Source organism: Schistocerca cancellata, chromosome 10 (assembly GCF_023864275.1).
Source record: "Schistocerca cancellata isolate TAMUIC-IGC-003103 chromosome 10, iqSchCanc2.1, whole genome shotgun sequence".
Lineage (NCBI taxonomy): Eukaryota > Metazoa > Arthropoda > Insecta > Orthoptera > Acrididae > Schistocerca > Schistocerca cancellata.
Genome location: NC_064635.1, coordinates 77198734 through 77210778, shown reverse-complemented (window position 1 = coordinate 77210778; position 12045 = coordinate 77198734). Strand labels below are relative to the sequence as shown.

Here is a 12045-nt window from a genome sequence, read left to right as displayed (position 1 = left end):
TACCCTACTTTGCACACGCCGAACAAAACATTTGGTTGTCTACCTGCATCTATTGCTACAGTAGAAAAAAGTTTTTGAACATTGCAGCGTACAAAGACATGGCTGAGGTCGACAAAAGAAGGAGGATCAACTTAATGGCTTAGCTCTGTTGAACACTCACCCTGACATTGATGGTCCTATTGACAATGTAATTAACCAATTTGCAAGGAAGAATAGGCGCATAGAATTCACCATTTAATGAAGAGAACAACAATTGTAACTTTTTTGTATCATGAGATGGCATTGTCTTGCATATGTATGTAAACAGTTTAAATGAAACTTTCTTAAAACTTTGCATGTGACTTGTCTGTTTTTATTACGGTAAAAGTAAAGGTAGCTCAATATATCTTTAGCGCCCCCTCCTTGAGGTTTTTCTGCATCTGCCACTGTTTCCAGTTAACTTCACTAATCCTGTCAGTTTCAATATCCTTCGTTTATATTCCGGTTGGGCGTTATCACGCGTTCGTACAACGTGTTTCCCGCACTATTCCGAGAATAGAACTGAAGCGGATGCTAACTGGGGACTGTATAACTGGCCCTTAGTAGTGTAGCTTTCTGGCAAAAATTATCTGTCAAAATTTCATTTTTTTGGATATACCGAGAAGAAGTATGTAATCCTGCTTATTTGTTATTCCTTTAAGTTGTTTATTTCCACTCCGGTAGTCTGAATCTATAGATTTCACTAGTAATTATAAAACCATTTATCATTCGTACACCCAATCAACCACATAAACAAACAGCAATTGGCATTCGCTTTCGTGTTTATTCGGCTAAGCTCGTACTGCTCCGTCCCCTTTTCTCTGCGGGAAAGCTTTTTAATTTCTAGATGTGATGGGGATTCCCCTGGCAGAGACATCACGTATACTATGCACGCATTCAAAAATCACTTAGGTACTCGTTCAGAAATCAACCCAGAATGTCTTCAAACATATTGAAAAACAAACTGGGATGCATTTAAAAATCGTATGAATAATCGATAGACCAACGTGCGCCGAAAAAAAGGGTTTACGTTAATTGCCTGAACTGGTCCTAGCCGGGCCGATGCATTTACTTCACTGATTTACATAGACTTTTACTAATACTGCGCTTGCTGATAATAGAGAACTAAACTCTGAGCACTGGAATGTCCTGTCTGTCGTCAAACATCTCCAAGTTACTCCTAATCCCTTGACGAACGCGACTGCCTTTCTCATTAATATATTTTGCTACTCTGTTTTATCTCGTATGAACACTCTTAACTTTTACGACGCAGAACTCATCAGAAAATAACTTATGAAATATTCCGGATCCGTGATTCTGAATTCAGAAAGTAAAATAACGTGCGACCATTCGCTCCTTTTTTCGACCAATATCGGATCCATTTCCTCTTTTCCGCTTTTTTCACTTGCTCTCAAGCTATAGATAATATTTTTGCAACACACGCTTTCTTTTGGCTGTTCGACATCTTAACCTTCTAAAATCGCGCTGTCGACTGACAATTTTCTTCAATATGGGGTCATTTCAATACATTGGTTTGACGAACTAGTATTGTCAATAAATATTGAACGTGTTCAGGCCCACAGTGTCCGCCGCTCGTGGTCTCGCGGTAGCGTTCTCGCTTCCCGAGCACGGGGTCCCGGGTTCGGTTCCCGGTCGGGTCAGGGATTTTCACCTGCCTCGAGATGACTGGGTGTTTGTGTTGTCCTCATCATTTCATCATCATCCAGGAAAGTGGCGAAATTGGACTGAGCAAAGACTGGGTAATTGTACGGGCGCTGATAACCACGCAGTTGAGCGCCCCACAAACCAAACAAAATCATCAGGCCCACAGTCTAACATAGTAGACTGTGATCAGGCCCCTAAACCTCCTTAGGAATATCACTGAACTGCCCGTCGAGCTGCCTAAGATCTTTGTCGTATTTGTTTTGTATTTACATTTTTGACTGGTGTTTTGGTGAGAGTAGTAAGTGGAGGAGGGATACGTGAGTTACGTCAGTTGCAAAAACCCATACATACTAATTTCAGTTTTCGAGTGAGTTTCAGAGCCTGTATATTTTGTGAAAGTTAAGTTATTTTAAAGGTGGACATCGGTTTGTCAAGTTTTCCCTTCAGTATGACAGCGTAGTGGGCGTTTTCCCTTCACTTTGACAGCCAGTTGGACGTTGAATGGTATAGTTTATAACAAAATCCAGGGTGTGAGAAAAGAACGAGAAAGCAAATAAAATGAGGTTTCTGTAATAATAAACTATGACTCGACTAGTAGATAATAGTATAGAGTTATTAATGTATTTGGATTAGAAAAGAGTTTTGAAATATACATCTTTAAATAATAGATAGCTGGGATTAGGATGAATAGGCCACCAGAAAAGAAAGACGAGTTTGCTGCGTGATTACAGTTTCTTTCTGAAGCTATGACATTCGTAAGTGCACACCTTGTTTGTTATTGCAAGTACTTACATTTACACAGGTTTGAAAAATTAATGCTACCATGCCCGGTGCAAAACAGCTAAAAGATCACGGAAATGCACATCGAGGGTGATGCCGTACCTTTAATTGTTAAGCCTCTCAGATCCTCCGTAGTACATGATTTGGGTTTCCCTACCATCTCCACCGAAATACTGCTCATTCTGTTACAACGGAGTCTATCCTTACAGCTGTTTTCATTAAGCCTACTAGCATCTGTTTGTAATGTATATAAACAAATTACTACATAGTTTAGTTACATGACAAGCATATAGCTTCTAGTAAACTGTTGGATTGGGTTTTTTGAATTTTAAGTTGGAATATTGAAGAGCAGCATGTGTTGAAAGTGTTACAATGGTTAACAGATGGTATGTACGATTTTGGGTTCTGATTTCCAACATATTATTCAAGTTTCTGGTTTCCGTAAATTGGATCAGACGAATGGTGTTACTTTGGAGTCACCACTGTTCATCAGAGATAGTGCTCTGCTCATTGTGATGTCAATGTCGTCCAGATATAGAAATACAAACTGATTTGCTATTTCTGTAGGATTTCAGTTTTAACAGTTTCGTAATTGCTTTGAATGAAAATGTACAATGACATACGTGCAGTGATATAGAGAACACTTATTTTTTGCTTCAGGTGGCGAGCAGTGTTTCTGAGTTTTGAGTCATGGATTGGAGAGTCCCATATAATCAGTGAGTATTGATTTCAGTGTGAGTCACTGTGGTGTACTATAGTAATCTGCAGTGAAAATTATATTTGTTATATAAACAAAGCCTATTATTTTTCTGTATTTACATACTGCATTACTGCTAAAAGTTGTCATTTGCATTGTGGTGTTAACAAAGAAGTAATTTGACTTGAGAATGTTAATTGAAGAAGTGGTTCCTGGTAATGGCTATATTGACATGCAGCAGGACTTTCACCCAAAAAGTTTGTTCTTAGTGTATGTTCTCTCCCCCCCTTGCCCCTCTCTTCCCCCTCCCCCCTCTCCACCTTCAACCCTCTACCCCTCCCGCACCTTCCCTCCATCCCCTTTCCCCTCCCTCCTTCCCTCCCCTTTCCCCCTCCCTCCAACCTCCCACTTCCCCTTCCACCTCTCTCCCTTCACCCCTCACTCTTCCTCCATCCTTCCTCACCCCACTCCCTCTTGCTGCTTCCCTCTCCCAAAAACTAATTTCATGATAGTCACCATTTTTCGTTGGTGTTCACGATCTTTCTCTAAAATCCAACCTGTTAAGATCCTCAGACTGAATGCAGTGTTAAAGAATTGGCCAGACATGTATTGTAAACGTATTCTTTTCGAGACTGAATACATTTCCTTAAGATTTCTACAATGAACGTAGTTATCCTAATTTTTTGTTGTTCCGGGTGCTTACTCCCATGTATTTTACAGTAGTTACTGTTTGCAGTGATTTGTCACTAATATTGTTATCAAACAGTAGTGAAACTCTTTGTTTATTTTTTTGCAGTTTGATACATTTATTTATGGTCAGTGTCATCTTCTAGTCCCTGCTTCAACCATCTGTTCTCTGCAGGTCATTGTTTATGTAGTGCAACAGCTGACCTATTGACAACAGCATTGTCTGTGCTTCGTTGAGTGCCCAGATTTGTCCACTAAATTGTTAATTTGTACTGTAAATGTTAATCACCCTATCACAGACCCTTGGGGTTAAGAATTACATGCTGAGATCTTGAAGGTCCTGAAACCACTCAAAACTCTGATCCAGTACTTAGTATGACTGTATTTTGTTCATTAAACAATAGTGCAGAACTGTATCGAATGCCTTTCAGAAGTATTAGAATATGGCTTCAACCTGGGCACCATTGTCTTTGGCACACTGGATCTCATGGATGAACAGAGTAGGGTGAATTCTGCAGTATCTCTGTATCCATGTTGATTATTACAGAGAAAATTTTCATTCTTCAAAACAATCATAATGTGTGAGCATAAAACATGTTCGTTTTCCCCATAAGATTGCCAGTCAGCAAGATCAGTCTGTAAATATGTGAATCTGTTGGATGACCCTTTTCAAAAATGGGGATGACCTGTGGATTTTTCTGGTCATTTGGTACCCTCTGTTTCTACAGTGACTCTTGATAAACTATTACTGGAAGAGGACCAAGTGCTTCTGAAAACCTCACAGGTATATCACACAATCCAGATGCCTTTCCACTGTTAAGAAGATTAGTTGATTTTCTGTTCAGAGTTGTCTTAGCTCAGCGTATGCAGTTTCAGCATTCATCAAACGATTGAAATGCGGAACCATATTATAGTCTCCTGTGGTGAAGCTCTTCCGGAATACTGATTCCATTATTTTGGCCTTCTCTCTGTCATCTCTTGTTTTGGTGCCATTACAGTCGCTGAGTGAAAGAATAGGTAATTTTGATGTGCATATCGACTTTACACAGGACCAAAATTTCTTCTGTTTTTTTTTTTAAGCAGATCAGTTTGCAAATTTTTGCTTTAAAACTCATTGAGTACTCTCCTCACAATCGTGTTTGCTTCATTCAGCTTTGTTCTTTGCTCTTTGCTGAAGTCTGTGACTCAACTCTGTTTGGATTTGTAGCAACTTTGTGACATGGGTCATTCCATGTCAAGTGGCCTAAGGTTCCCCACTCAACCATCTCCAATTTTGATGAAATTTTTACAGGATGTACACATAACCCGTACATGAAGCACTACCAAATTACAGCTTCATATGTAGTATGGTGGGGCCACTAGCCACCTTTTCGAAAAGGCTCATTTTTTGACAGTGCGACTGAAATGAATAAATGATCAACTTTGTTTTACCATTGTTCAGGATCTAAGAGACCTGTCGTGCTGAAACTTTGTGATCCTGTTCAACTTTTTGGGTGCAATAGCTTAGTTGTAGTACAAAAGGTTAAACTATGGTAAGTTCATCATAGTGTGCTCTCAAAGTGGCTCACAAATCTTGTGGTACCAAATTTTGGCTCTGTTTTATTGCCTTGTATCTACTGAAAGAGTAATTTTCTGAAGCTAATACTTTAGTTATCTGCATCCTGTCATAAAGCTCTGCAAGTGGCACCCAGATTGCTCAAATAATAACTGAGTTATCGAAGTTCAAAGTGTGCTAAAAAAATTTAATTAGTCAATTTTGGCTCACTTTCAAAAGGTCATATCTCAAATCACTCAGTTTTGTTTTTTCTCGGCACCATTGAAAAGAGCTCACCTTGTCTGATCAGAAAAAGTTGTTTTTATTTCGGAGACTTTGCATTTAAGAACAAATAAACTTATATTTTCATTACTTTACATTTCTCGACATTGTGACTTAAATGAATAAATGATCAACTTTGATTTACCATTACTCAGGGTCTAAGAGACCTGTCATGCTGAAATTTTGTGATCTATTACAACATTTTGGGTACAGTATCTTAGCTGTAAAACAAAAGGTCAAACTATGGTAAATTCATCATAGTGTGCTATCAGAGTGGCTCATAAATCTTGTTGTACCAAATTTTGACTAAACTTTATTGCCTTTTATCTACTGAAAGAATAACTTTCTGAAGCTGATACTTTAGTTATCTGCAACTTGTCAGCATGTCATAAAGCTCTGCTAGTGGCATCCATATTGCTCAGATAATAACTGAGTTATATGAGCTCACCTTGCCTGATCCAAAAAAGTTGTTTTTATTTTGGAGACAGACCAGTTTAGTTGTAACAATGGAGTTTGGTAACATGCTTCAACAATCAGCCTGAGTCACACTGTTGTGTAGTGAAGAGTGTTCAGATGATGTGTGTGCCTTTTTAAGTGATGTAAAGTGTGTTGTCATTACTAGATAAATATCTTTTTTGGTAAGTAAAAATTATTTCAATGTGTGGGGTGACTCTTTAGAAATGTTTATCAGGTTATTTAATTTATTCTGTTGTATTCTCAAGGAAGTTCCCACTATCTATGATTGTTTAATATTTTTCAGTTGGAAATACACACCACTTCTACTTTATCTAATATTAAAACAAATGCCAATTGGAAGCATAAATTTAATTGTAGTGTAATGGATATCAACGAGGTTTCAGTACCATCTGTCATTGCCTTGCAGATAATTCTGCATGTCATCTGGAAACATACACACATCAACAAGGCTTCATTCCAATCAAAGAATTTTCATTAGAGCAACAGGAATTAATAAACCGAAGAAGTGAGATATGTCTTACTGAAAATGCACAAATATGCTTTCATCACAAAGCAATACATGTAGACAAATATGACTTTCTACAGAGATTTCATTGTAATCCTTTTGGTGCAAAGAACCATTCTGTTAAAAAGGGTTTATGGATTGTCAGTGTGGAAATAGCAAAACAATAGCAAGCTGTGAATAAGATCAATGTGAAACCTGGTCAGAAGATCTGTCCAACTTGCAGAGAACAATTTATAACAAAGGAAGCAGAAAATCACAGTCAATTTCAAAAGGGATGTGAAAGGTTACGCAAAACAAAAAATAAGTGAAGCTCAAGAGGCAATTGCAAATAACATTTCTACTGCTGGAGGATTCGCCCCAAAAGATCTTCAAACACCTAGTACAGCAAGACATGTCATGATTGTGAAGATTATAAGCAGCTGATTAGAGAATTGAAAGAGAAGTTGCAATTGTCAATGCACCCCGAAAAATTGCAAAATACTGACATTAGTAACACAAAGCTGGACTATAAAAGAGACAATGCAAGCATTTGGTGTTTCAGAAAGGATGATAAAAGCAGCTAGGAAGTTATAGGTAGAAAATGGTGTATAAGCTCTGCCATAGAACAAGTGTGGAAAGAACATTCCAGATGCCGTAAAAGAAAGAGTGGTAACATTTTTTCAGAATGAAGAATTTAGCTGAATTTGTCCAGGTAAAAAAGACTGTGTATCAATTAGAATAGAAGGAAAGAAAGTTTTGATTCAAAAATACCTTCTTCTGAATAATTTGAAAGAAATGTTTGCTGCATATCGACTTCAGTATGGGCCTGAAATTGGATTTTCCAAATTTTGCGAGTTGAGGCCAAAATAGTGCATCACTGTGGGTGCTGCAGAAACCCACTCAGTCTGTTCGAATGGGTCTGAGCACTATGGGACTTAACTTCCGAGGTCATCAGTCCCCTAGAACTTAGAGCTACTTAAACCTAACTAACCTAAGGACATTACACGCATCCATGCCCGAGACAGGATTCGAACCTGCGACCGTAGCGGTCGCGCGGTTCCAGGCTGTATCGCCTGGAACCACTCGCCCACTCCGGCAGTTTGTGTTTGCACTTCACACCAAAATGTGAAACTGATGCTTGCAAGCACTCCAGTTAAAGAAGATTATAAGAGTCGGATTGCTAAAACAGTGTGTGATCTGGAATCCAAAGACTTTATACTTCATCGCTGTGAAATCTGTCCGTGAAAAGAACTACTGGAACAGTTTTTAGAAAGTAGTTTTGAAAACAGTGATCCAGATGATACCATTGAGTTCAAACAGCAGGTGCACACTGATAGAGATACATTAGAAACCAAGCAGATGACCACCAAGGATTTTATTGAAGATCTGATTTCAAAAATTGACAAACTTTCCACTCATCATTATGTTGGAAAGTACCAGAGCAAGCACCTAAAATGCATAAAAGAAAGCTGTAAGCCAAGTGAACTGATCATATTAATGGACTTTCCTGAAAATTTTTCCTTCGTTGTCCGGGATGCAGCTCAAGGTTTTCGCTGGAGTAACAACCAAGCAACTTTACACCCATTTGTTGTGTGCTTCAGAAATAACTTGGACATCAGCAGCATCAGCTACTGTATAATAAGTGACAGCCTGAAACATGATGCAATCGCTGTGCATGCTTTTATAGTGAAATTAATAGAAGATCTAAAGTGTCTCCTTGGAAAAATCGCACACATTTACTACTTCAGTGATGGGTCAGCAGCACAGTACAAAAACTTCAAAAATTTTCTAAATCTCTGCCACCATCAAAATGACTTTGGAATCTCAGCTGAATGGAACTTTTTTGCTACAAGCCATGGAAAATCTCCATGCGATGGAATTGGGGGAACTGTAAAGTGCCTGGCAGCAAGAGCATGCCTTCAAAGACCAACTGAGTACCAGATTTTGACACCAACTGATTTGTTTAAATACTGTACAAAGAATATCAGGTGAATCCAATTCATTTTTGTTTCAAAAGAAGAAATTGAAACATTAAAAACTGAGAAAGAAGCAAGGTTCAAAAATGGTTTCACAGTATCAGGAACAAGAGAGAATCACCATTTTGTGCCATTAAATGAAAAGCAAGTTTGTATTAGAAGAGTATCCAATGATACTTTTTTTGTGGCAAATGTTGACCAAAGTTAAGCAACAATTTCATTCAGAAATATTACCACCTTACAACTGAGCCAATACATTGTCTGTATATATAATGGAAAATGGAGGATTGGTAATGTGCCTGAAGTTTCAGAAGAAGAAAATGATGTTTTAGTCAGTTTCATGCACCCCAATGGATCTGCATGTTCATTCTATTGGCCAGCTACGGAGGATGCTTGTTGGATTCCAAACCAACTCATTATTTCTGTCATTCCAGTGCCATCAGCAACAAGAATGGGCTGACATTATAGCTTGTTTGAATCAACTGTAATTGCTATTAGTAGCAAATTTCAGCAAATGAATTATAAGAATTGAAATACTTGGCTTGGGAACCATAAAGAGTGTGACTGGTACATGTATTTTTTAATGTAATATAAATGTAAGTTTATTTCGTACAACAAGATTTATGGGCCACTTTGATAGCACACTATAATGAATTTACTATAGTTTGACCTTTTGTTTTACAGCTAAGATATTGTACCCAAAAATTTGAACAGGATTGCAAAGTTTCAGCATGACAGGTCTCTTAGATCCTAAGTAATGATAAATCAAAGTTGATCATTTATTCATTTAAGTCGCAATGTCGAGAAATGTAATCTAATGAAAATATAAGTTTATTTGTTCTTAAATGCAGAGTCTCCAAACTAAAAACAACTTACTCTGATCAAACAAGGTGAGCTCTTTTCAATGTGCTGAGAAAAATCAAATTTGAGTGATCCCTTTTGAGATATGATCTTTTGAAAGTGAGCCAAAATTGACTGATTAAATTTTTTAGCACACTATGAACTTCGATGACTCAGTTATTATTTGATCAATCTGGGTGCCACTTGCAGAGTTTTATGACAGGATGCAGATAACTAAAGTATTAGCTTCAGAAAATTACTCTTTCAGTAGATACAAGGCAATAAAGTATAGCCAAAATTTGGTACAACAAGATTTATGAGCCACTTTAATAGCACATAGTTTGACCTTTTGTACTGCATCTAAGCTATTGTACCCAAAAAGCTGAACAGGATCACAAAGTTTCAGCATGACAGGTCTCTTAGATTCTGAACAATGGTAAAACAAAGTTGATCATTTATTCATTTCAGTTGCAATGTCAGAAAATGAGCCTTTACAAAAAGGTGGCTAGTTGCCCCACCATACTGAAGAAGCTGTAGTTTGGCAGTGCTTCATGTAAGGTCTATACGTACATCCTGTAAAAATTTCATCAAAATTGGAGATGGTTGAGTGGGGAGCTTGTCTAAATTTAGACCACTTGACATGGAATGACCCACATGGCTATTGAACGGAAATAGGTCTTTCTCATCCCTCATAACCTTCCTCAGTATATACTTTGTAAGGTGTGTTGTACGATGCTTTTGAATTTGACTCTCTTGTGCTCCACATCTTTATGACCAGAGCTGATTTGACTACTGAGATACTCCCCTGTAACACCCATTTCATTGAGACTATCACAATCACATCGTCACTGATAAGCTGGTCTACAAAGCTTGTCTATTAGTTGTTAATTTTTCTACCACACAGTCCAAATAGTCTTCCTCAAATCCCTGTCTCTGGCACAATTTTTGATCATTTGCATCTCCACTCTGTGGATGGCAAATTGTAGTCTGCCACTGTTACAGTAGCATGAACAGGAAACTTAATCGAGCTATTCTTGAAGTTGTCTCTGAAGTGTTTCAACACTACAACTCCTGATTCAGGTAGTCTATAAAAGCATTCAATTAACAACATTTGATCCACCTTTGATGGTTAACTTCACCCAAATTATTTCATATTTCTGTATTATATTCATCAGATACTAAAGAGTTCTCATCAGCAATTAAAATGCTGCCACTGTCTGTACTTAACCTATCTTCATGATTTATATTCCAATCTAAATTTAGGACTTCACTGCAAGTCAGTTCCAATTTTACCGAGGTCACAGTTCCTAATTTTTACTATGTGGACATTATTACCTTTAGTGAACAATATTGACTCTGGGACCTTACCATGGATGTTCCCACAGTTCACTAACGTCACGTTAAAACTTTCTCTTTCTTTGTAAGGACTAAAGTTTTCCTCTGTAGCTGATCTGTATTTGATTTCGCCAGGCAATTCAACATTGATGCTGAGCATGTTTTCCTCTAATCTAAAAAAACTCACATGTGTATACAATGATACTCTGCTACCTGTGTAATCACTTCCATTATGCAGTGCATCACAGATCTGTCGAAGGGCCTGTTCAAATCTCCAACCGATAGCAAAGTCCAGAAATATGCACCACAGAATGCTGAGTATGTGCTTTAGACCTTCCACTCAGGTCCAAATGGAGGGCCACGAGTGATTCTGGGTACGATGTTGCAAGTAATGAGCTGTGTTTGCACTCCACGTGTGACGCTAAATGCATTCATTAATGCAGCCAGCTATATCAAGTAACTGAGAATCCATGTGGCAAGTGTCATTTGTGCTGACCTGAGCTCCTGTTTCCAGCCAGCAATTCTCCGTGCATTCAGTAGTCAGTGGCAGAGCCTTCTTCCCATCTCAGATAAGACCTCTCAGCAAACAAATCTAGTGCATAGTAGCATTCTTTCCCAACCTGCCTGCTGTCCCTGAGGGTCTCTGGTACCCGCCTAACATTGAAACTCTTGATGGTGAACAAGCCCACCCTCTGTGAATGTCTGGGCTTGCAGGAAAATTGGCTGCAGGCCCAATAGATGAGGCATGCCTCACAGGTTCAGGTGTGTTACTGACATAGTGCGGCAGCTTGTACCTCTCGGTAAGGTATAAGTGGATAGCCACACTGACTATTCCCATTTTTGCTTTCCAACCAGAGATACTTGATCCTAGAAATGTTTGCCAGTCACAGGGTAATAGCAGCAGTAGCAACAATCCTGCTGTACATTAACTTGTGATATGAAGTGGCCAAAATTGGCAATAAAAGTGAGAAAAATAGATCTAGACTGCTGTGTTCCTAAAATTAATTAACGGTGTTGTTCTATTTGTACATTTTTTTTAAATTTTTTGCTGTAATACTCAGTAATGCAATTAAGTAAAGTGATCACAGTTTAAAGTGTCACAGAAGAAGCATTTTACTGTTATGTGCACGTAGTATTCACAACAAACATATGAGCTAGAATAAAGAATGTGTGGAAATTTACTGCAAAGAGTATATATATCAGTAGAGGCATAGATTCTGATTTATAACATTCCCACCAGAGTCAATGCCAAATATGAAAAAATTTACAA

The 12045-nt window shown here is 38.1% G+C and overlaps 1 protein-coding gene across 4 annotated transcripts in view; it reads left to right on the top strand.

Moving 5' to 3' along the window:
• The first annotated feature begins 1880 nt into the window (after positions 1 to 1880).
• The window catches only part of LOC126106899 (nuclear RNA export factor 1-like), a 299293-nt gene continuing 289128 nt past the window's right edge, over positions 1881 to 12045 (top strand). Inside the window, exons 1-2 of one of the 4 annotated variants that reach the window (XM_049913313.1) lie at positions 1881 to 2050; positions 3124 to 3179. In XM_049913313.1, coding sequence (XP_049769270.1) covers positions 3154 to 3179 — 26 coding nt within the window. In that variant the 5' untranslated portion in view covers positions 1881 to 2050; positions 3124 to 3153. Of the gene's footprint in view, positions 2439 to 3123; positions 3180 to 12045 lie in introns of all 4 variants that reach the window. The other 3 variants (XM_049913314.1, XM_049913315.1, XM_049913316.1) reach the window with 3 other exon arrangements.